This window comes from Grampus griseus, assembly GCF_964374135.1.
Source record: "Grampus griseus genome assembly, chromosome: 2".
Taxonomy (NCBI): domain Eukaryota; kingdom Metazoa; phylum Chordata; class Mammalia; order Artiodactyla; family Delphinidae; genus Grampus; species Grampus griseus.
Window position 1 is genome coordinate 142,121,817 of NC_139018.1, and position 23,756 is coordinate 142,145,572.

The following is a 23,756-nucleotide window of genomic DNA, read 5'->3' on the forward strand; positions in this document are numbered from 1 at the left end:
CTCTATTTTAATTAGATACTGAAAGGCTTCTATGCAAACACCATGGATTTGTGTACATTTGAGTTTCTGTAGTTGTGCTTTCAGAAGAATTTTTCAGAAGGATCTGCTTAAAGATGCTTAAAGATGTTGTTATTATAAACGTAAGAATCGCAGTTTGTGCCATGTTGTAAGCAAACCCAGATTACATTTCCTGTCTCATCTCCTGTTCTCATGGAAATTAAAATCAAATGTATTGGGAAGAAAAATAAAACTTAAATAAATAAACTAAAAATGCACCTACATTTTTGTGAGCTCATTCATAGGCATAGAATTATCTGGAAAAATGACTCCAAGGAGATTGGTCAAAGATCCTCTGAGATCCCATCTATGACAAATCTAATCGAAATGCTGTCACATCTTAAAATTCTGGGACTCTTCATGCACCAGAGTTTATTGTGATAGATGTGTTTGTCTACGTAGGTGACTTGTGTTCACCTGATGTTGAAAGATGTGGAAGGCACTAGCTCCTTGCATGCGAATATGTTATCAAAGTTGTCTCCGTCCAGACCAGGTACACTGCGGCCAAGGACAGCGTGGTCCAGTTCTTCTTTTACCAGCCAATCAGTCATCAGTGGAGACAAACTGACTTCTTTCCCTGCACTGTGACATGTGGAGGAGGTGAGGCACAGACTTTGTTCATGAATATTTAGAGCTCAGAGTTAGAAATGACACGTTTGCTTTTTTGAAGCTGACTTTAAAGTTAGCGTGGTACTACCAAATAGATAGCTAGTGGGAAGCAGCCGCGTAGCACAGGGAGATCAGCTCGGTGCTTTGTGACCACCTAGAGGGGTGGGGTAGGGGGAGGGTGGGAGGGAGGGAGACGCCAGAGGGAGGGGATATGGGGATATATGTCTATGTGTAGCTGACTCACTTTGTTATCCAGAAGAAACTAACACAACGTTGTAAAGCAATTATACTCCAATAAAGATGTTAAAAAAAGAGTAGCATGGTAATTAGAGATGTGTAACCACACAGCATCTTACTCAGTGGCCTGGAATGCAGTGGTTTTAATGAATGTGCGTTTGCTTTATTCTTGAACATAGGTGAAAACTGGATGTAGAAAACACCCTTTACTTTGGGCAAAGAGCTGGAAACATGTTTGCATGTCTCTCATGGACTCCAGAATAAAAGCCAAGAGATAGGGGGGATTTTTAATTCTTACCCATCAGAAAAACAAATATCTCTTTCTTTTAAATTTATTCCCTAGCTCTCACACACAGAGAGACGTTCTCATTTGGACACCTAAGTTAAAAGAGAAGCTTTCCGTTCTGGGAGGGACATGTATAATGGGACTAAGCTTATTAGTTCAGTTGGTTCAGTTCTTGGGAGGAGAATAGATGTTTCTCATAGCTGGTGCCCAAGGAAAGACAAGATCAGTCCTGCTGGAACCTTCAATGGAAGCTCCTGGCTGTGTGACTGTCCACCAAAGGTAGCGTTGGCTGTAAGGACAGAAGGAACATTTTAGGCTCCTTTTGGGGGTCCCTCAATATCCTGCCACTTTCTATACACTGGCAGAATTTCAATACATTTGTTCATAATGTAGGAAGGCAGTCTGCCTTATTTCTTTCTCTTTTAGATATCTCTGTACTGCTACAAAATTAAAGAGGAAAATTAATTCTCTCCCCAAATTATAAACACCTGTATGCTCCTTGTCTCCTCCTAGAAATATGTTTCCATTTAGAGCAAAGATTTTTTTCTTTAACTCAAGGAGCTGTAATCTCATTCTCTTATTGTCTTGGGGAAAAATAAAAACATACCCATAAAACCCACAAGGAAAGCATTACCAAAATTCAATTATGTTAGTAATCAAATCTACATGATTTGTGTTAAGTGGCATTTCAGGGTTTTTGGTGTAATCAGGAAAATTAGCTCGCTGGTCTCCAAGGTATTTGGATGGACTTTCCTGGTCTTGTCTGCAATCATCTATGTGGGATACTTGAGATTAGTTTGGAGAAAGTACCGAGATTGCCACTGTCATCTGATATTGCAGACTTTCTAGCAGATATTGGCACCCAAGTAATACTTTATTGACTCCATTTGGATTTTCGTTCCTGTGGTTTTGACCTTGCTTTTTATAATGCATACCAGTCTGTCCTTCCACACTCAGCTTACATTTAAGCCTCGACTTGTAGAAAGCTGTCTATTGGTTTATAAAATCAGATTCCTCTCAGCAATTGGGCCTTTAAATGTATTTTTAGAACTTTAGACCAGTTGGCTGAGGCTGAGAACTTAACTTTGGGGGTTTTTTTGTTTGTTTTTTTTGTGGGTGTTTTTTTTGGTGAAGAGCTCATTCTGGTTTTGAAAAATTACTTTTTTAAAAACTTAACATGACGCTTATTTAGTGACAGGAAACCTGGAATCAAATCTTTCAGGAAGTTAGAAGCATCATTTTGTGAGTTGTTTTTTAAGTTTATAGCACTCATCCTTGTGGAATGTTCACTTTCCTCAGAGACTGTACAAATTGAATTTAATAGAATCAGGAATAAGTCTTCATTCCTTCTTCTTTGAAGGCTTATGAGGCAGAGGCAGATGTAGGCGGGGAGGGTTTTGTTCCTCTCTGTATAGACAATGCTTATTTTCCCAGTTAGAAAGTTCATTGTCATCAGGGGTACCCCTAGGTACCCCAGGACAGGAAATTAGTAAAATGTACAAACAATGGAATATTATAAAAAAGAAAGAAGCAACAAGGGTGGTTCTCAGAAATGTAATGTTGAGTGAGAAAAGTAGAAAACAGAACAGGACTTAAAACACAGTATCATTAATTTAGTCAAAACAGATACACACAAAACAAAATTACATAAGACAGATGTATAGTTAAGCACATATAAACAATAAATAGATGTCTCTGGGGGATTGTAATGGGAGGGGTGATGGGAGAAGAGAAAGTATACGGAAACGAGAGCCTTGCACAGTGCCAGGATGAGGAGACGTGACAATAACTACTTTCTGTACCTGAGCTCCAAACATTTTCAAAGGCGTCTATTGTAACTTTTAGTTATAAGTGCTAAGAGTCACACAATCAGTTCAAGTAGTCGTTCTCCATCTTGGCCACCCATGGTAGTCATCTTAGAAGAACCTGAGAGTCTTTTTTAAAAAGTCTTTTTTTTGCTGCTGCTGCTGCACCATATCACCTAGCATCTGTCTAGAGATTTACATTTTTAACAGAGCTTTGACGCACGTGATCTTATTCGCTCCCCACAACAACTCTAAACCTAAAGTAGTTCGGGAAACTGAAAATAGCACTCAGTCCAATCGTTAGCTCTCCATAGGTGCTTTGGCTAAAGAGCCTTACGCCCCCTTGGGATTAAGCAGTGGGGATCTGCTGCTTCTACTACCCCGCAGCCTGGGAATAAAGGAACAACTTTATTTCTTTGGTCTCAACGCAATCATGGCAACAGAAAGCACCCGCTCCTTCCACTTTGACCAGTGGAAATGCTGATTTCTTGGCTGCAGTGCTTCTGATTTAATTGGACCAGGAAGGGACCTGGGCGTTGGTGTAATAAAAGCCTCCCAAGTGGTTCTGTTATATGCCCAGAGTTGAGAACCACTGAGTTAAGTTTCTTAAAGAGGAATAAAAAAGTGTGTGCCAAGTGATAACTTTGCCAAGTAAACCCCGAATGGATGCGATCTTCAGACTTTCTTGTTCTGCTGCTTTAGGGTATCAGCTCAATTCTGCTGAATGTGTGGATATCCGGTTGAAGAGGGTGGTTCCTGACCATTATTGCCATTACTACCCTGAGAATGTGAAACCAAAACCAAAACTGAAGGAGTGCAGCATGGATCCTTGCCCATCAAGGTTTGCATAACTGCCCATACCCTTCTTCCTTTAAAAAGAAACAAATCAACTGCAGCTGGGACTGACCCACCGTTGCCAGGCAACACATTGCCACGGCGTGACCTTGAACGTACACTGGTGGTGGGTACCTGTCTTCACATTTATAACCGTGGTCAGTAGGAATTAGGCTCATCAGCTTACTCAGTCTAGTTCTCTCTTGCGGGCTATGTGTCCATGTGCTGTGATCTTTGACTGTTTATAATGAACCTCTTTGAGCATCTCTTGCACATACAGCATGAACGTTCTCTTCATCCAAGTACAGTGTCTAGTCCATCCGACAGCCGTAAATATCAGTAACTCACCATTTTAGCTTTTTAAACTGGGTCACCGATCACCACGTTTTGACTTTTGAAGTGTACACATTAAGTTCAGTATAAATAATGCATGGTGCAAGGAAGTGAAGAGTTTTAATGCCAGAGCAGTAAAGCTATGCATAAACTATCCTGCTGCATAATTTAGTACCTGATGACTTGGATTGTCTGGGGAAGTTTCCTGGCTTTACTACAGTATCTTAAAATAACAGCATACTGTCAAGTCCCAGAATCCCCCACTTATCTGCCAGCTGGCTAAGGCAGAAGTGTGCAAGTGGAAAAGGAAGCATTCTCAGTGGATTTCATTTCCTATCACGAAGCAGTGCATGTCCGGTAATCCCAGGTGTATGTAATTATTAATAGAGGCCTTTTCAAAAGGCAAATTCTGTGAAACAAAATGGTTTTCTAAAGATCCTGCTAATATGACAGTGTGTTACTGTCATTAATATATTTTATCAGACTAACCTGCTAAGATGATAAAAGGGAATAAATAGATTTATCTAAATTAAGAGAAACTCTTTCCTTTGATGAATACATATTACTAGTTCCATTGTCTACATTTTCATATAGAATTGGGGATGTTGTGTGTCAGAGATTTTCCTAAAAATTAAGGAGATCGTGGCTGAATTTGGGGGGAAATGGTTCATAACACTCGGCATATTTAGTTTTTAATTTGAAAGAGCTCTGTCTTTTGGGATGTCACACCTGTACTAGTCAAATTAATAAATGCGTTAATTGATTAGAAATTATATTCTCACAATGATTTCATTTGTAGTGATGGATTTAAAGAGATCATGCCCTATGACCACTTCCAGCCTCTCCCTCGGTGAGTTACAGGTTTCCTTTTTCTTTCTGTCATATGCTCTAAGTAATTTGCAAGGAACTGTAGTATCTGTAGCAATAGACTAAAATGTAAGAGGGACAGTTATTAGACCTTTCACAGAGAGATAAGGGAACACAGACTTCAAGTCCATAATAAGAAAGATCTTTCTAAGAATTATATGGAATAGGCTGGCTCAGAGGGTGATGTTTTCTGTCACTGGAGATGTCAAGCATATCTTGATAACTGGGTATTATAGAGGGACCTCAAGCATTGCAATTGATCAGAAATCTGCATTCCCTTTTATACCTAGATGAGTAGGATGGTTCTTTCCGACTTTGAGATTCTGTGATTCCCTAGTAATGTTGTCCATTGGTGTTTTATAGTTTAGAGACTGTTTGAAGATGTGTTCACACTCTATAGTTTAATTTATTTGATTCTCACAATGGCCCTGTTGTGGTAATACATGAGGGCAGGTGTCTTACTCCCATTTGACAATAACCTTCGGGTCAGAGGAGTTAAGTACCTTGGGACTGCAGATTGTGTGTAGCAGTTAAGATTAAAGTCTTAAGGTTCCAATTCTGTGCTCTTTCAACTGAACCACAACTGTTATCCCAAGGCTGTACTTTTTGCAATCAACTTTGCAAACTTGAAACAAGCAACAAATAAATAATGTGTTTTCGTTTGTTTGCTTTTGAGCTGGGAACATAATCCTTGGACTGCGTGTTCGGTGTCCTGTGGAGGTGGGATTCAAAGACGGAGCTTCGTGTGTGTGGAGGAGTCCATGCATGGAGAGATACTGCAAGTGGAAGAATGGAAGTGCATGTATGCGCCTAAACCCAAGGTTATGCAAACCTGCAATCTGTTCGACTGTCCCAAGTGGATTGCCATGGAGTGGTCTCAGGTAAGATTTGAGTACACGCCACTGTTTTTAGAAATTAATTAATTTTAGGCTGCATTGGGTCTTGGTTGCTGTGTGCGGGCTTTCTCTAGTTGCAGCGAGCGGGGGCTACCCTTTGTTGCGGTGCGTGGGCTTCTCATTGCGGTGGCTTCTCTTGTTGCAGAACACGGGCTCTAGGCGCGGGGTTCCAGAGTGCAGGCTCAGTGGTTGTGGCGCACGGGCTTAGTTGCTCCGCGGCATGTGAGATCTTCCCCGACCAGGGCTCGAGCCTGTGTCCCCTGCATTGGCAGGTGGATTCTTAACCACCGTGCCACTGGGGAAGTCCCGAGTACACGCCACTTTTTAATTCAATCTCAGATTTTAATGATTATTTGCTATGCTCCCAACACTGTACTGGGCAACTTGGGGGAGGCAGAAGTTGTATATGAACGGGGTTCCTACTCCCAAAGAGCTTGGGAAGAGCCAGTTGGAGGACAGTGTAAGAGAGAACATTGCAGGCATCAACGCAGGTAAGAATAATTAATTAAGAACCATGGTACATCTGAACGGAACAGGCATTGGAGCAGAGTTGATCGGGAAATCTTTGTTGCCCTTGTAGTGCTTGACCCATCTTTAAGATTTAACCAAACGAGAGCCTAGTGAAGACATCACTGTGAGGTAGGGCCAAGCCGAAACGGCTGAGCAAAGGCAGAAATGACACAGAACGACTAGATGTTGAAAAAGGCCCTAGTTCATCTGGATTAAAGAGAGAACCCACGTGACTAAGAATTGGAAGATTGGGGCTTCCCTGGTTGCACGGTGATTAAGAATCCGCCTGCCAATGCAGGGCACACGGGTTCGATCCCTGGTCTGGGAAGGTCCCACGTGCCGTGGAGCAACTAAGCCCGTGTGCCACAACTACTGAACCTGCGCTCTAGAGCCCGGGAGCCACAGCAAGAGAAGCCACCGCAATGAGAAGCCCGCACACTGCAACGAAGAGTAGCCCCTGCTTGCCGCAACTAGAGAAAGCCTGCGCACAGCAACCAAGACCCAATGCAGCCAAAAATAAATCAAAAAAAAAAAAAAAAAGAATTGGAAAATTCAGATGGAGATGATAAAACTGACATTAGAGGTATGTTCTTAGTCTGGTGGTTACTAAGAAGCTTTGCTATTTTTGTTGAAGAAAGTAAATGTAATATATTTTAAGTAATTGAGGCAATATACTGATGCTGGGAAAGACCAGAGGCAGGCAGCCTATTTGGAAGCCATTGAGGTGTCAGGTGGTGAGAAAAGAGAAAAGGGCAACATCACAGAGATATAACAAGGCTTCGTGTTAGGTTAGCGTAGTTTCCTCTCTAGGGAGATGAGCAAGTAAACCTCTAGAGCAAATAAAGTGTAGTTGGATTAGTCAAAAAATTGCAGGTATTGGTATTTAATATTTTAAGCTTAAACTTTTAATTTGCTAGAGGGTGAGACATAATTGACTCATGTTTCTTTAGCTCTTTTGCGTGATCCCTACATGTTTAATTCAACACACACATGCATTTATCTATTTATTTATTGAGTGTGCCAGCTGCCATCCTAGGGAGTAAATAAAACCTGCTTCTACCCACCCCCCCCCCACCAAAAGCTCATAATCCAGTTGCAGAAACCATATACGCAAATGAACAGTTGTGATGCAGTGTGACGCTGCAGTGAGCTGTATGATATCCTGTATTGCCGGCACACAGAGGTGGGGTGATTCACTCTACTTGAAGGTGTCAGAGCAGGTTTCCGAAAGGAGGAAGCACTTGAACTGAAACTTGAAGAGTAGAGATAAGTGAGTTTTCTGGGTGAAAGGCCCGCTTCCAGCCCCAGTTTACAGATGCTATCTCATCACAGTCCTTTTCTGATATCCCTGGCTCAAAATCATCACCCCCTACTGCTTCATTTGTACTTAGTAGGGCAGTAGTTATCCATCCTTTTTTGTTCACGTACCAAAAGAAGTTTGGAAAATTACATACCCCTTCATATATATTTAGGTTGACATCTAAAATTTTTATCACAAGTTTAACTTAAAAAAAATCGAAGAATGTCATTTCTAACACGTCTTGAAGGCTGACATTTTAAAATAAAAGTGTTATAGCATTAAAAAAAATATGTCCAGTAGAATGTAAATGCCATGATGGTTTCTATCCTTGCCATCTTCCATTTTTAAAAAAACATATGAACAAGCTCTTGAATAATTTGAATGTTTTGCATTATTTTCCCCTTGAACTCACATTTTTAAACCACTCCCCCCCACAGAATTTATCCTAATATAATCTACTTTTATGCTTTAAAGTCTTTTATGGGTTACCCTATACTACTTTTCTCTAAGAAAATACATGTAGCCGTTGAAATTAATTTATTTTAATTTCCTATAGCCGTAAGGCTTTAAGTATTAGAAATGTTCCCCTGGATTAAGTTATTATTAAATTTAACTTTAGTACACAACCAAAATAACAATTCAATGTATTTCGATTTCTCGTGAATGATTATTATACATAAAAAGTAAACTTTCCTTTGAAATGAGTCTTCCGAGAAGGTGAGTGGGGCTTTAAAAAATAGTCCATTGCCAGAATGAAACATGGGATCAGCAGTAATTTTATTCTTAATTTTAACTGTTGATTTCTTGTTTTAGTTTGTTTTGCACATACACGCTGGGAAGCCTTGTTCACATAAGTCAGTAGACTGAGACGGAAGGATTTTATTATGGCAAGGTCGTTCGGTTCTTTGAACTCGAGTTATATGCCAAAAATCATATTGTGATCTCTCCTCAAAAATCAACATTACTTCTACAACCCGCAGAGCTTGTTTTCCACTCTTACAGGTCTTACCCATTTGTTTTGTGCCGTCTTTAGAGCTTTTATTACCACCCCCACCCCATCTATATCATGACTTTATTGTCACTTACAATACCCAAATGAAGGACTGTTAACCAACGCATCTCATTCATCCTTCTTGCCTCTTCATACTTTCCACTTTTTAAAAATCAAACACATTCTCAGTGATGAGAATTTGCTATCATTAAGGATGTATTCCGCTTGAAAGAGGAGTTCTGGGAATGTCGTAAACACTGACCACATCATTGGGGTAAGTGTTCAGCTTCCTGAGAAGCTACTGAGGAAATAATATTCCTTTGGATTGACCAGTTCTAGGGTAGTTATACCTTATAATCATATTGTTTTCTTTCTCTTTGGGGCAGAATTTTTTTTCTTTCTTGGCCAATATAAAATAGCCTCTTAAGATCACATATATTTCCAATAGGTGAATGTGGGGGTAGGTGAATCAGTTTCCCAGACGTCAGATATAATCTCAAACCTCACTAAATTCATTCAGTATTTGTTCAGTGGTCATAAGAGTGGCATGAGGGAATAAGAGAGGTTTCCTGCTATTCTGCTCTTCTTGGAGATGGGTCTGTGCTGAAAAAGGCCTCCATATCCTCTGCAACTCATCTGTGACAATTGAAGAAGCACCCATGGACTCAGGAAAGAATCTTTAAGCTTTATGAAGCAGCAGTGAAGTCATTATTTTGACAACAGGAGGCTCTAGGAAGGATTTCCACTCTGCCTCTTAGGAACTGCATGACCTTGAGCAAGGTCCTTAGGTGGTGGGCTGTTCATTTGCTCATCTGTTAAATGGGAGTGAAGCTGCTAACCTGCCAGTGTGTCAGGACGGTTAGTGAGATCACATCTGCAGAACAGTGTGTGTTCTCTAGCACATGCCCAAGGCTTCTTGACCTCTCCCAGGGGTGGATCCAGGATTGGTGGGGCCTGAAGTTTATACCATATGGAAATAACTTTTAAAAAAATCTATTTTGTTCAAGTATAGTTGATTTACAATGTTGTGTTAATTTCTGCTGTATAGCAAAGTGTTTCAGATATATATATATATATATATATATAAAATACATTCTTTTTCATATTCTTACCCATTATGGTTTGTCACAGGATATTAAATATAGTTCCATGTGCTACCCAGTAGGACCTTGTTGTTTATCCATTCTATGTATAATAGTTTACATCTGCTGATCCCAAACTCCCAATCCATCCCTCCCCTACCAAGGAGGTGACTTTTTAAGAAGAAAGAATACAAAGCACAAATATTGGGTATCTAAGTAAATGTTTATGTACAATAATGAAAGAAATGGTAAGAAATTACAAATTTTTTTAAGCTGACAACCCTAATGTGAACTCTGGACTTTAGTTAATAATAATGTATCAGTATTGGTTTATCAGTTGTAGCAAAGGTACCACACTAATGCAAGATATTAACAATAGGGAAAACTGTATGTAGCAGAAAGGGGGCATATGGGAACTCTCTGTACTATCTGCTCAATTTTTCTATAAACCTTAAATAGTCCTAAAAAATAAAGTCTTGATTTAAAAAAAAACTACACACACATATACATACATATATGCTCACCAACATAATGTACATAAATTGAAAACAGATCCTGGATGTTCATGACATGAAAATATTCCATTCATAGACAAGAGTACCTTCCAAATCATAAACAAATAATTCAAGAAAAAAAAATCCTGACAACACAAATTTCCTAAAAACTCAGAGAAAATAGCATCATGTTTTTATTAATTTTAAGTGCCTGATACATCTAGAATATATTTTTCCTGAACTTTTTGGCTGAATACTCTTCGATGGCCCTTTCACATGACAACGATTTTGGAAGATCAGTTTCTATACACAGAATAGAAGGATAATCCTCTAGCATGGTTGAGCAAAATTTGATATTTTTTTAAATTAATAGTTTAGAAAAGTTTCTTTTGTCTTCACAAATTGTTTTGGATGATGTCATGTGAATTTTTAATCAAATTTGAGAAAACCTGTATTAAGTTTCTTTCATATTTGCGTAGAAAGATTTCAGGGCATTTCAATTTTTCTTGCGCTGTGACCTCACCTGAAGTACTTCTCGAATGGAGAATGGGAAGGAAGCCTTGCAAGGGAGGGGCCCTGAAGCATAAGAATCATGGGAAATCAGCCTCCACCCCCTTCCTTACATAATGTTTATCTAACGGTCTTTTGTGTTTAACATTCATGTAGATTAGTGACTCTCCTGTGCATGAGACCTTAGTACCTTTGTGGATCTCTTCATGAACAAGAATTTCATTGGCTTCTCTTTTCATCTTTGAAGTGCACAGTGACCTGTGGCCGGGGGTTACGTTACCGCGTTGTTCTGTGTATCAACCATCGTGGACAGCACGTTGGTGGCTGTAATCCACAACTGAAGTTACACATCAAAGAAGAATGTATCATTCCCATCCCGTGTTACAAACCCAAAGGTAAGTTTGTGGTGCATTTTAAAGTTAAATCAAACGGTGTTTTCCAGCTCTCTTACTAATATTGCAGCATTTGAATTTCAACATACTAACTTTCTTATAAAAATTGTTTTACTGACAGATTACAGTAGACCCATCCACCTAGATAAGGAAGTTAGACCTATGTGACTAATTGGTCTGGAGAAGAAACTGAGCTCTTATTGATTCAGTACATATAGAGTGGCTCCTGTCTAGGCTTATATGAACATTTCTTGGTGGGCATAAAATAATTTGATGCAGTCCCTGCTTTGAAGAAAAAGGAGAAGGAAAATTCCCACATGCCTTCCACCAGAGTGTACATTTCTTGAGGAAGGAACAATGCCAGCTTCATCATATGTCCTGTTGCCTACCATGAATGAATGAAGACTTTCAGTTCCCAATCTAGATTTATAGATGCACTTAGAAATTATTTTGTAGTTCCCACTTGTTCCACATGAATTAGCAGAAATGGGTAGCATCCATGGGTAAGGAAGTCTTGGCATCATCTTTTGGATGTATGTTCCTCTCTAGACATGATTATTTCCATATATGTACTTTAGCAAGGTATTACCAGTCCTCGTGACAAGTATTTCCTTTTGGAAATGGAAAAAGAATTACTCCCAAGTATCAGTGCCAAGGAGTCTTCCTCAGTACTTTGGAGAGGATGATAAAATTCTTCTTCATTATTTCTGGGTGCATTATTTACCCAAATAGCCTTATAGGCAACTAACTATTCAAAAAATACTTATTTGATGATGTCTGCCTTCCAGAAAAATCACTGGTTTCCATGCAAAGTACAACACTGATTATATAACTTCTTCAGTGACATCTTTTCTCCGTATTTCTGCAGTCAGTGGTACTTTTATAGCCACTTTCTTAGTGTCTGTGATTTCCCTGGAGTAGTCCAAAATTATTTCCTTTCTTATTTTATAATTAGATTGTTTCTTTCTTCACATCTTAGGAAGCTTCAAAGGACAGAGAGGGGCACCAGCTTGCTCCTGCAGGCCAGTGGTAATTAGTAATCATTTCCCTCAACAATTATAGCAATTAAAGTTTGAATAAACCATAGCACTGACTCTCCTCCTCCCAACTTTCTAAGCCTTCTATGGTATTTGCTTTTCTCTATTAATTTCCTCATTCATTGGGCAAAAAAAAATGTGTGGAAAAAGAAAACAAATTGATAACGGTTGAAGTAAGAGCTTTAATATGCAAACAACAGATATTGGTACTGATTTATAAAAGGCATTTTTATGCTAACTTGGACAATGTATCAGCTGTGTCGTGGGGTTGTTTGGTTGCATTTTGATAATGTGTTAATTAACAAAATGTATGACAGAAATTTTTGGTTCCATCCAGAAGCCACTTCATGTACTGTGCATTTGAAAAGCGTGACCTCTTAATTGATGAAATCTTCAGCAAATAGCAATCACATATCCAACTCTTGAATGAGTAACAATAATTAAGCTCGTTGTTTATGTTCCCTTTTTGTCAGAAAAAAGTCCAGTGGAAGCGAAATTACCTTGGCTGAAACAAGCACAAGAACTAGAAGAGACCAGAATAGCAACCGAAGAACCAACGTGAGTCCAGGACCTTTTATGGGAAGTAATCAGAGCATAGCCAGCTAACATGATATATGTAATTTTTGTACTCATTGGAGTACAATGATATGTTTCAAATCCAAGTGACCTGGATTTGCAGACTCTAGAGAGCTTGAGCTGGCTAGAATTCTTCTTTATTTCACAATTCAGCAGTCCTGCTTTGGCAGTTATCTGTGAGAAGCCCAGAAAAGAACAGTGCTGTTTAACTCAAAGCAGACCCAGTGGTCCGTTACAGTTAAGAGACTGAGGATAATTCCTAGATCTAGATTAACACATATGATTTGACCAAAGACCATCATTAAACAGACAGTATTAAACAAATAAACCAAGTCATTCCATGGTTAAGTCATGGCCAATGTCTATAAGACCAGTTAGGCCGAAATGTATCAGGGTGGTCTGAGTGATTAAAAGGAGAAATTCCAGAGCTGCTGTGGTATGGGGCAATGGAAAGAATATGGCACTACAAATCTTGGAGCCTAGTACCACCACTTTTGACTATGTGACCTTAGAGAAGTCTTTAATTTTTCTGTGTCTCATTCTCCTTACTTATAAAATGAGCAGGCTGGGCTTGATCTCTCTAGGGTCCGTCCCAACTCAAAAATCCAATGACTTCTCTCCACATGGGGTTTGTAATGGTATCCATGGAAATAAAGTATTAAGAGCATATTAAAGAAACATTCTGAAGGTGGAGGTATAGGGACCTAAAAAGAACAGGGAATCAAAGATGTTGAATCTAACCCAGCAATCTAGAAGAACAACAGTGTGAATGGTAGACTTGAGGGATTGGATGGGACGGCTGATTCCCCATCAGGTATGTGAAGTCCGTGGTGCTGACAGGCTATCACAGGGAGAGTGATTCACAGGGTGTCAGAGGAAAGGGGATCTCAGAGATGATATGGCTGGTCTCCCTCTCAGAGCAGGCATTTCTTCTTCAACACTTTCAGCAAGGGCAGAGTTCACTGCATTGAGAGACAGCTCATTCTTGGGTTGAACAACGTGAGTTATTTGCAAGAATTTTTTTTCCTGTTGAGCCAAAATACAACCTCCTGCAAATTTCTGCTTTCTGAAACAGAGAAAAACACATCTATGCTGCATCCCACGTGACAAGTTTTCACAAATTTGCAGAAAGCTGGGTCCCAAGAGCACTGTCTTTCCCAAGCTCGTCATTCTTAGCCTTTTCAACGGTTTTCACATGTTGTTTTTAGATCCCTTACCAACCCCATTGCTTTTTTCAGAACATTCTCTCATTTGTCAGTGTCCCTTTTAACTGTAGTTCAGCCCAGCAGTGAGCCCCTCCAGGAGCACATGAATTCCTTGTCTTTGAGAAGGCTCCGTGCCTCTAGTGATGCGGGCCAAGAGAATTGGCACATCACACTTATGACACATGCCCAACTTTTCCACATGGACTACTGTCCGATCTGGATGTGAACCCAGAAGACACTGTGGACACCGTGAGGTGAATGACCCCAGAGTAAGTGATTGAAAAGAGAAGAGTGTTTGACTCATGATGGAAGCATGGAGATCTAGAATTGGAGTCAGAAGAAGTGGAGCATGAAGGAGTAAACCCAAGGAAAGCCCACTGTTAGAGAGACCAAGGGAGCAAAGCATTTAAGGAGAGATGTAGCAGGTAGTATTCAAACCTCACCGAAAGCCAAGGAACAACTGTGGGGACTGAGAAAAGGCTGTTTTGTTTGACAAGAAAGTCTTTCTCAGTTCATTTTAGAGCAGTAGCATTCGAAGTGTAGAGAAGTAGAACGTTGCAGAACTGTAAGTAATGAATTCTGAATTGGAAGGAAATAGGGCAATGGGTCTTTGACTACTAAAGAAGGAAGACTGGTGGTCAAGTTGATGGAAACGAACGGTTAAATGTATGTGCTTGATTTTTGTTGTTTTTCATCTGAAGTTAGAACAGCCTTAAACGTATTAAAAAGATAATAAGGATTTTAGACCAGTCAGTTACCGTCTCTAGACTTCCCAGCTGTACAAGGAGGGTGTTAGGCTAAAAGCCACTGGAACCTTCTCCCAGCTCTCATCTCCTATGATTCTGTAAGGGAAGGAACCTATAGAAGGAAAGGGACTTGAGACACCTGCAAGGGAGTCTGTAGCTGTCATATAAGGACGGTCATGGAATTCTCAGTCTTGAATGATGCATCTTACCAGGGGCTCTTCTCAAAACACAGTTAGATCACAATTGCTAGTCCTTCTGCTTGTTCTCTCTTGGTTGAGTGGTTTGGTCTCAGTTCCCCAAACTAGAAGCCTGCAGTCATCCTTGCCTCTTGCTCATTCTTCCTTTATCTGTAGTTAACTACTGAGTTGTGCAGTCATATCTACTAAAATCTTTCTCTGTTGCAGCTCCTTCTCTCCATTCGTACTACCATCCTGTCCAGGTCCTGAAATCACTAGCAGGACACTTACAACAGCCTTCTAATCTGCTCCCCACTTGGTCCCCTGAAATCTATCCTCTAACCCAAAGTAGTGTAGCTAAGGCACAAATCTGATCTTACTTACAATGTTCAGAATATCCCAGTGTTCCCCATCCCCTGAAGACTTACGCTAGTTCACCAGGCTAACAAGCTGTAGCAGGGTGTTAGCCTTCCCAGCTCCCAGCCTCATCTCTGACCTCTTCATTACTTTGCCTTGAATGGGATGCTCCAGCCACACTGGACTGTTGGTTGTTCCTTGCCGGCAACAAGCTGCCACTCACCTCCATCCCTTTAATCATGTTTTCCTCTCTATTGGGAATGCCCCTCAACTGCTGTGTTTTTTTTTTTTAATATTTATTTATCTATTTGGCTGCACCGGGTCTTAGTTGCAGCACGTGGGATCTTTTCGTTGCGGCGTGCGGGATCTTTACTTGCGGCATGTGGAATCTAGTTCCCTGACCAGGGATCAAACCCAGGCCCCCGGCATTTGGGAGCACGGAGTCTTAGCCACTGGACCACCAGGGAAGTCCCTCACTTGTTTTTTTGTTGTTGTTGTTGTCACTGTTTACTCTTTATTTTATTTATTTATTTTAACATCTTTATTGGAGTATAATTGCTTTACAAGGGTGTGTTAGTTTCTACTTTATAACAAAGTGAATCAGCTATACATATACATATATCCCCATATCTCCTCCCTCTTGTGTCTCCCTCCCACCCTCCCTATCCCACCCCTCTGGGTAGTCCCAAAGCACCTAGCTGATCTCCCTGTGCTATGCGGCTGCTTCCCCCTAGCTATCTATTTTACATTTGGTAGTATATATATGTCCATGGCACTCTCTCACTTTGTCCCAGCTTACCCTTCCCCCTCCCTGCATCGTCAAGTCCATTCTCTACATCTGCGTCTTTATTCCTGTCCTGCCCTTAGGTTCTTCAGAACCTTTTTTTTTGTTTTTTAGAATCCATATATATGTGTTAGAATACGGTATTTATTTTTCTCTTTCTGACTTACTTCACTCTGTATGACAGACTCTATGTCCATCCACTTCACTACAAATAACTCAATTTCGTTTCTTTTTATGGCTGAGTAATATTCCGTTGTATATATGTGCCACATCTTCTTTATCTATTCATCTGTCGCTGGACACTTAGGTTGCTTCCATGTCCTGGCTATTGTAAATAGATCTGCAATGAACATTGCGGTACATGACTTTTTTTGAATTATGGGTTTCTCAGGGTATATGCCCAGTAGTAGGATTGCTGGGTCATATTGTAGTTCTATTTTTAGATTTTTTAAGGAACCTCCATACTGTTCTCCACAGTGGCTGTATCAATTTACATTCCCACCAACAGTGCAAGAGGGCTCCCTTTTCTCCACACCCTCTCCAACATTTATTGTTTACACATTTTTTGATGATGGCCACTCTGACGGGTGTGAGGTGATACCTCATTGTAGTTTTGATTTGCATTTCTCTAATGATTAGTGATGTTGAGCATCTTTTCATGTGTTTCTTGGCGATCTGGTATCTGCTTTGGAGAAATATCTATTTAGGTCTTCTGCCCATTTCTGGATTGGATTGTTTGTTTTTTGGATATTCAGCTGAATGAGCTGCTTGTATATTTTGGAGATTAATCCTTTCTCAGTTCCTTCATTTGCAAATATTTTCTCCCATTCTGAGGGTTGTCTTTCATCTTGTTTATGGTTTCCTTTGCAGTGCAAAAGCTTTGAAGTTTCATTAGGTCCCATTGTTTACTTTTGTTTTTATTTCCATTTCTCTAGGAGGTGGGTCAAAAAGGATCTTGCTGTGATTTATGTCATAGGGTGTTCTGCCTATGTTTTCCTCTAAGAGTTTGATAGTGTCTGCCCTTAAATTTAGGTCTTTAATCCATTTTGAGTTTATTTTTGTGTATGGTGTTAGGGAGTGTTCAAATTTCATTCTTTTACATGTAGGTATCCAGTTTTCCCAGCACTGTTTATTGAAGAGGCTGTCTTTTCTCCATTGTATATTTTTCCCTCCTTTATCAAAAATAAGGTGTCCATATGTGCATGGGTTTATCTCTGGGCTTTCTATCCTGTTCCATTGATCTATCTTTCTGTTTTTGTGCCAGTACCATGCTGTCTTTATTACTGTAGCTTTGTAGTATAGTCTGAAGTCAGGGAGCCTGATTCCTCCAGCTCTGTTTTTCTTTCTCAAGATTGCTTTGGCTATTCGGGGTCTTTTGTGTTTCCACACAAATTGTGAAATTTTTTGTTCTAGTTCTGTGAAAAATGCCATGGGTAATTTGATAGGGATTGCACTGAATCTGTAGATTGTTTTGGGTAGTATAGTCATTTTCACAATGGTGATTCTTCCAATCCAAGAACATGGTATATCTCTCCATCTGTTTGTATCATCTTTAATTTCTTTCATCAGTGTCTTATAGTTTTCTGAGTACAGGTCTTTTGTCTCCTTAGGTAGGTTTATTCCTAGGTATTTTATTCTTTTTGTTGCAGTGGTAAATGGGAGTGTTTCCTTAATTTCTCTTTCATATTTTTCATCATTAGTGTATAGGAATGCAAGAGATTTCAATGCATTAATTCTGTATCCTGCTACTTTCCCAAATTCATTGATTGGCTCTAGTAGTTTTCTGGTAGCATCTTTAGGATTCTCTATGTATAGTATCATGTCATCTGCAAAGAGTGACAGTTTTACTTCTTCTTTTCTGATTTGGATTCCTTTTATTTCTTATTATTCTCTGATTTCTGTGGCTAAAACTTCCGAAACTATGTTGAATAATAGTGGTGAGAGTGGACAACCTTGTCTTGTTCCTGATCTTAGAGGAAATTGTCAGTTTTTCACCATTGAGAACGATGTTTGCTGTGGGTTTGTCATATATGGCCTTTATTCTGTTGAGGTAAATTCCCTCTATGCCTACTTTCTGGAGGGTTTTTTATCATAAATGGGTGTTGAATTTTGTCAAAAGCTTTTTCTGCATCTATTGAGATGATCATATGGTTTTTCTGCTTCAATGTGTTAATATGGTGTATCACATTGATTGAGTTTCATGTATTGAAGAATCCATATATTCCTGGGATAAACCCCACGTGATCATGTTGTATCATCCTTTTAATGTGTTGTTGGATTCTATTTGCTAGTATTTTGTTGAGGATTTTTGCATCTATATTCATCAATGATATTGGCCTGTAGTTTTCTTTCTTTGTGACATCTTTGTCTGGTTTTGGTATCAGGGTGATGGTAGCCTCGTAGAATGAGTTTGGGAGTGTTCCTCCCTCTGCTGTATTTCGGAAGAGTAGAAGGATAGGTGTTAGCTCTTCTCTAAATGTTTGATAGAATTCGCCTGTGAAGCCATCTGGTCCTGGGCTTTTGTTTGTTGGAAGATTTTTATCACAGTCTCACTTTCAGTGCTTGCAACTGGTCTGTTTATATTTTCCATTTCTTCCTGGTTCAGTCACAGAAGGTTATGCTTTTCTAAGAGTTTGTCCATTTATTCCAGGTTGTCCATTTTCCTGGCATATAGTTGCTTGTAGTGATCTCTCACGTTCCTTTGTATGTCTCAGTGTCAGTTGTAACTTCTCCTTTTTCATTTCTAATTCTGTTGATTTGAGCCTTCTCCCTTTTTTTCTTGATGAGTCTGGCTAATGATTTATCAATTTTATCTTCTCAAAGAACCAGCTTTTAGTTTTATTAATCTTTGCTATTGTTTCCTTCATTTCTTTTTCATTTATTTCTGAACTGATCTTTATGATTTATTTCTTTCTGCTAACTTTGAGGGGGTTTTGTTCTTCTTTCTCTGATTGCTTTAGGTGTAAGGTTAGGTTGTTTATTTGAGATTTTTCTTGTTTCTTGAGGTAGTATTGTATTCCTATAAACTTCCCTCTTAGAACTGCTTTTGCTGCATCCCATAGGTTGTGGGTCACCGTGTTTTCATTGTCATTTGTTTCTAGGTATTTTTTGATTTCCTCTTTGATTTCTTCAGTGATCTCTTGGTTATTTAGTAGTGTACTGTTTAGCCTCCATGTGTTTGTATTTTTTACAGATTTTTTACTGTAATTCATATCTAGTTTCATAGCATTGTGGTCGGAATAGATACCTGATATGATTCAATTTTCTTAAATTTATCAAGGCTTGATTTGTAACCCAAGATATGATATCTCCTGGAGAAATTTCCATGAGCACTTGAGAAGAAAGTGTATTCTGTTGTTTTTGGATGGAATGTCCTATACATATCAATTAAGTCCATCTTGTATAATGTGTCATCTAAAGCTTGTGTTTCCTTATTTATTTTCGTTTTGGATGATGTGTCCATTGGTGAAAGCGGGGTGTTAGAGTCCCCTACTATTATTGTGTTACTGTCGATTTCCTGTTTTATGGCTGTTAGCATTTGCCTTATGTATTGAGGTGCTTCTATATTGGGTGCATAAATATTTACAATTGTTATATCTTCTTGGATTGATCCCATGATCATTATGTAGTGTCCTTCTTTGTCTCTTGTAATAGTCTTTATTTTAAAGTCTATTTTGTCTGATATGAGAATTGCTACTCCAGCTTTCTTTTGATTTCCTTTTGCATGGAATATCTTTTTTCATCCCCTCACTTTCAGTCTGTATATGTCCCTAGGTCTGAAGTGGGTCTCTTGTAGACAGCATATATACGGGTCTTGTTTTTGTATCCATTCAGCCAGTCTGTGTCTTTTGGTGGCAGCATTTAATCCATTTACATTTAAGGTAATTATCGACATGTATGTTCTCATTACCTTTTTCTTAATTTTTGGGGTTTGTTATTTTAGGTCTTTTCCTTCTCTTGTGTCTCCTGCCTAGAGAAGTTCCTTTAGCATTTGTTGTAAAGCTGGTTCAGTGGTGCTGAATTCTCTTAGCTTTTGCTTGTCTGTAAAGCTTTTGATTTCTCCATCAAATCTGAATGAGATCCTTGCTGGGTAGAGTAATCTTGGTTGTAGGTTTTTCTCTTTCATCACTTTAAATATGTCCTGCCACTCCCTTCTGGCTTGCAGAGCTTCTGCTGAAAGATCTGCTGTTAACCTTATGGGGATTCCATTGTATGTTATTTGCTGTTTTTCCCTTGCTGCTTTTAATATTTTTTCTGTGTAGTTAATTTTTGATAGTTTGATTAATATGTGTCTCGGTGTGTTTCTCCTTGGATTTATCCTGTATGGGACTCTCTGTGCTTCCTGGACTTGATTACCTATTTCCTTTCCCATATTAGGGAAGTTTTCAACTATAATCTCTTCAAATATTTTCTCAGTCCCTTTCTTTTTCTCTTCTTCTTCTGGGACCCCCATAATTCGAATGTTGGTGCATTTAATGTTGTCCCAGAGGTCTCTGGGACTGTCCTCAATTCTTTCATTCTTTTTTCTTTATTCTGCTCTGTGGTAGTTATTTCCACTATTTTATCTTCCAGGTCACTTATCCGTTCTTCTACCTCAGTTATTCTGCTCTTGATTCCTTCTAGAGAATTTTTAATTTCATTTATTGTGTTGTTCGTCATTGTTTGTTTGCTCTTTAGTTCTTCTAGGTCCTTGTTAAATGCTTCTTGTATTTTCTCCATTCTATTTCCAAGATTTTGGATCATCTTTACTATCATTACTCTGAATTTTTTTTCCGGTAGACTGCCTATTTCCTCTTCATTTGTTTGGTCTCATCGGTTTTTACCTTGCTCCTTCATCTGCTGTGTGTTTCTCTGTCTTCTCATTTTACTTAACTTACTGTGTTTGGGGTCTCCTTTTTGCAGGCTGCAAGTTCATAGTTCCCGTTGTTTTTGGTGTCTGTCCCCAGTGGCTAAGGTTGGTTCAGTGGGTTGTGTTGGCTTCCTGGTGGACGGGACTAGTGCCTGTGCTCTGATGGATGAGGCTGGATCTCGTCTTTCTGGTGGGCAGGACTGCATCCGGTGGTGTGTTTTGAGGTGTCTGTGACCTTATTTTGCTTTTAGGCAGCCTCTCTGCTAATGCGTGGGGTCGTGTTCCTGTCTTCCTAGTTGTTTGGCATGGGGTGTCCAGCACTGTAGCTTGCTGGTTGTTGAGTGAGCTGGGTCTTAGCGTTGAGATGGAGCTCTCTGGGAGAGCTTTTGCTGTTTGATATTATGTGGAGCTGGGAGGTCTCTGGTGGACCAATGTCCTGAACTTGCCTTTCCCACCTCAGAGGCACAGGCCTGAAACCCAGCCAGAGCACCAAGACCCTGTCAGCCACATGGCTCAGAAGAAAAAGGAGAAAAGAAGGAAAGAAAGAAAGAGAGAGAGAGAGAAGGAGGGAGGAGGGCGGAAAGAAGGAAAAGAAAATAAAAAGAAATAAAGCTACTAAAATAAAAAATTTAAAAGTAATAAAAAAAAGAAGAGAGCAACCAAACCAAAAAACAAATCCCCCAATGATAACAAGCTCTAAAAGCTATACTAAAAAAAAAAAAAAAAGGACAGACTGAACCCTGGGACAAATGGTAAAAGCAAAGCTATACAAACAAAATCACACAAAGAAGCACACACATACACACTCACAAAAAGAGAAAAAGGAAAAATATATGTATATCTATATATTAAAAATAAAGGTAGAGAGCAACCAAATCAATAAACAAATATACTAATGATAGTAAACTCTAAATACTAAAGTAAGATAAATTTAAAACCAGAAACGAGTCAGTTGCATACAGCAAACCCCATGTCTACAGTTGCTCCCAAAGTCCACCGCCTCAATTTTGGGATGATTGCTGTCTATTCAGGTATTCCAGAGCTGCAGGGTACATCAAGTTGATTGTGGAGATTTAATCCGCTGCTTCTGAGGCTGCTGGGAGAGATTTCCCTTTCTCTTCTTTGTTCCCACAACTCCTGGGGCTCAGCTTTGGATTTGGACCCGCCTCTGCGTGTAGGTCACCAGAGGGCGTCTGTTCCTGCCCAGACAGGGCGGGGTTAAAGGAGCAGCTGATTAGGGGGCTCTGGCTCACTCAGGCCGGCGGGAGAGGGGTATGGAATGCAGGGTGAGCCTGCGGCGGCAGAGGCTGGAGTGATGTTGCACCAGCCTGAGGCACACCCTGTGTTCTCCCGGGGAAGTTGTCCCTGGATCATGGGACCCTGGCAGTGGCGGGCTGCCCAGGCTCCCAGAAGGGGAGGTGTGGGTAGTGCCCTGTGTTTGCACACAGGCTTCTTGGTGGCTGCAGCAGCTGCCTTAGCGTCTCATGCACGTCTCTGGGGTCCGCGCTGATAGCCGCGGCTCGCGCCCATCTCTGGAGCTTGTTTAGGCAGTGCTCTGAATCTCCTCTCCTGGCGCACCCTGAAACAATGGTCTCTTGCCTCTTCAGCCGCTCCAGACTTTTTCCCAGACTCCCTCCCAGCTAGCTGTGGTGCACTAGCCCCTTCAGTCTGTGTTCACACCGCCAACCCCAGTCTTCTCCCTGGGATCTGACCTCCGAAGCTGGAGCCTCAGCTCCCAGCCCCCGCCTGCCCTGGCGGGTGAGCAGACAAGCCTCTCCGGCTGGTGAGTGCTGGTCGGCACTGATCCTCTGTGCGGGAATCTCTCCCCGCTTTGCCCTCCGCACCCTTGTTGCTGCGCTCTCTTCTGTGGCTCCGAAGCTCCCCGCTCCAACACCCGCAGTGTCCGCCCGCGAAGGGGCTTCCTAGTGTGTGGAAACTTTTCCTCCTTCACAGCTCCCTCCCACTGGTGCAGGTGCCGTCCCTATTCTTTTGTCTCTGTTTTTTCTTTTGCCCTACCCAGGTACGTGGGGAGTTTCTTGCCTTTTGGGAGGTCTGAGGTCTTCTGCCAGCGTTCAGTAGGTGTTCTGTAGGAGTTGTTCCACGTGTAGATGTATTTCTGGTGTATCTGTGGGGAGGAGGGTGATCTCCATGTCTTACTCCTCCACCATGCTGAAGGTTTCCCCCCCACTTGGTTTTTAAGAAGGTTTTTTTTTTCCCTTGCTATAGAAAATTTCAAGGCTGTATAAATGAGGTGAGAAGAGTGTAACGAACCCCCATGTGTCCATCACCCACCTGCAACAGTTATCAACTTGGGGCCACTCTTGCTTCATCCACACTACTACCTCCAGCCCACTGGGCCATTTTGGAAGCACACCCAGACAGCATACCATTTCATTCATAAATATTTCAGTATGTAGCTCTAAACTAGAAAGATCTTTTTTGATAACCACAATACCACTTTTTAAAGTGTGGTTCTCAAATTGCTTCCTGTAGAAGCATCTGTGGTGCTATTTAAAATGCAGATTTCTGGACCTCACCAAGTCAGACATTCTGGGAGTGAGTCCCAGTCACCAGCACTTTCTTTTTCTTTTGGCTCTGCCAGGTATTTTTTAAATGGTGGTAAAATGTACATAACCTAAAATGGACCATTTTAACCCTTTTTAAGTGTACAGTTCATTGATATTAAGTCCATTGACATTGTTGTGCAACCGTCACCACCATCCATCTCCAGAATTTCTCATCATCACCAACCCCAACTCTGTACCCACTAAACACTGACTCCCCACCCTCCTATTCCTACCCTCAGCCCCTGGTAATCTCTGT

General features: G+C 40.4%; 1 protein-coding gene across 1 annotated transcript in view; it reads left to right on the top strand.

Moving 5' to 3' along the window:
- Positions 1-23,756, top strand: part of ADAMTSL3 (ADAMTS like 3) — a gene marked incomplete at its 3' end in the record, with an annotated part of 370,362 nt that overhangs the window by 213,290 nt on the left and 133,316 nt on the right. Inside the window, exons 10-15 of the mRNA XM_082647461.1 lie at positions 546-657; positions 3,697-3,835; positions 4,961-5,011; positions 5,705-5,909; positions 11,059-11,206; positions 12,714-12,798. Of these exons, the coding sequence (XP_082503587.1) occupies positions 546-657; positions 3,697-3,835; positions 4,961-5,011; positions 5,705-5,909; positions 11,059-11,206; positions 12,714-12,798 (740 nt within the window). The remainder of the gene's footprint in view (positions 1-545; positions 658-3,696; positions 3,836-4,960; positions 5,012-5,704; positions 5,910-11,058; positions 11,207-12,713; positions 12,799-23,756) is intronic.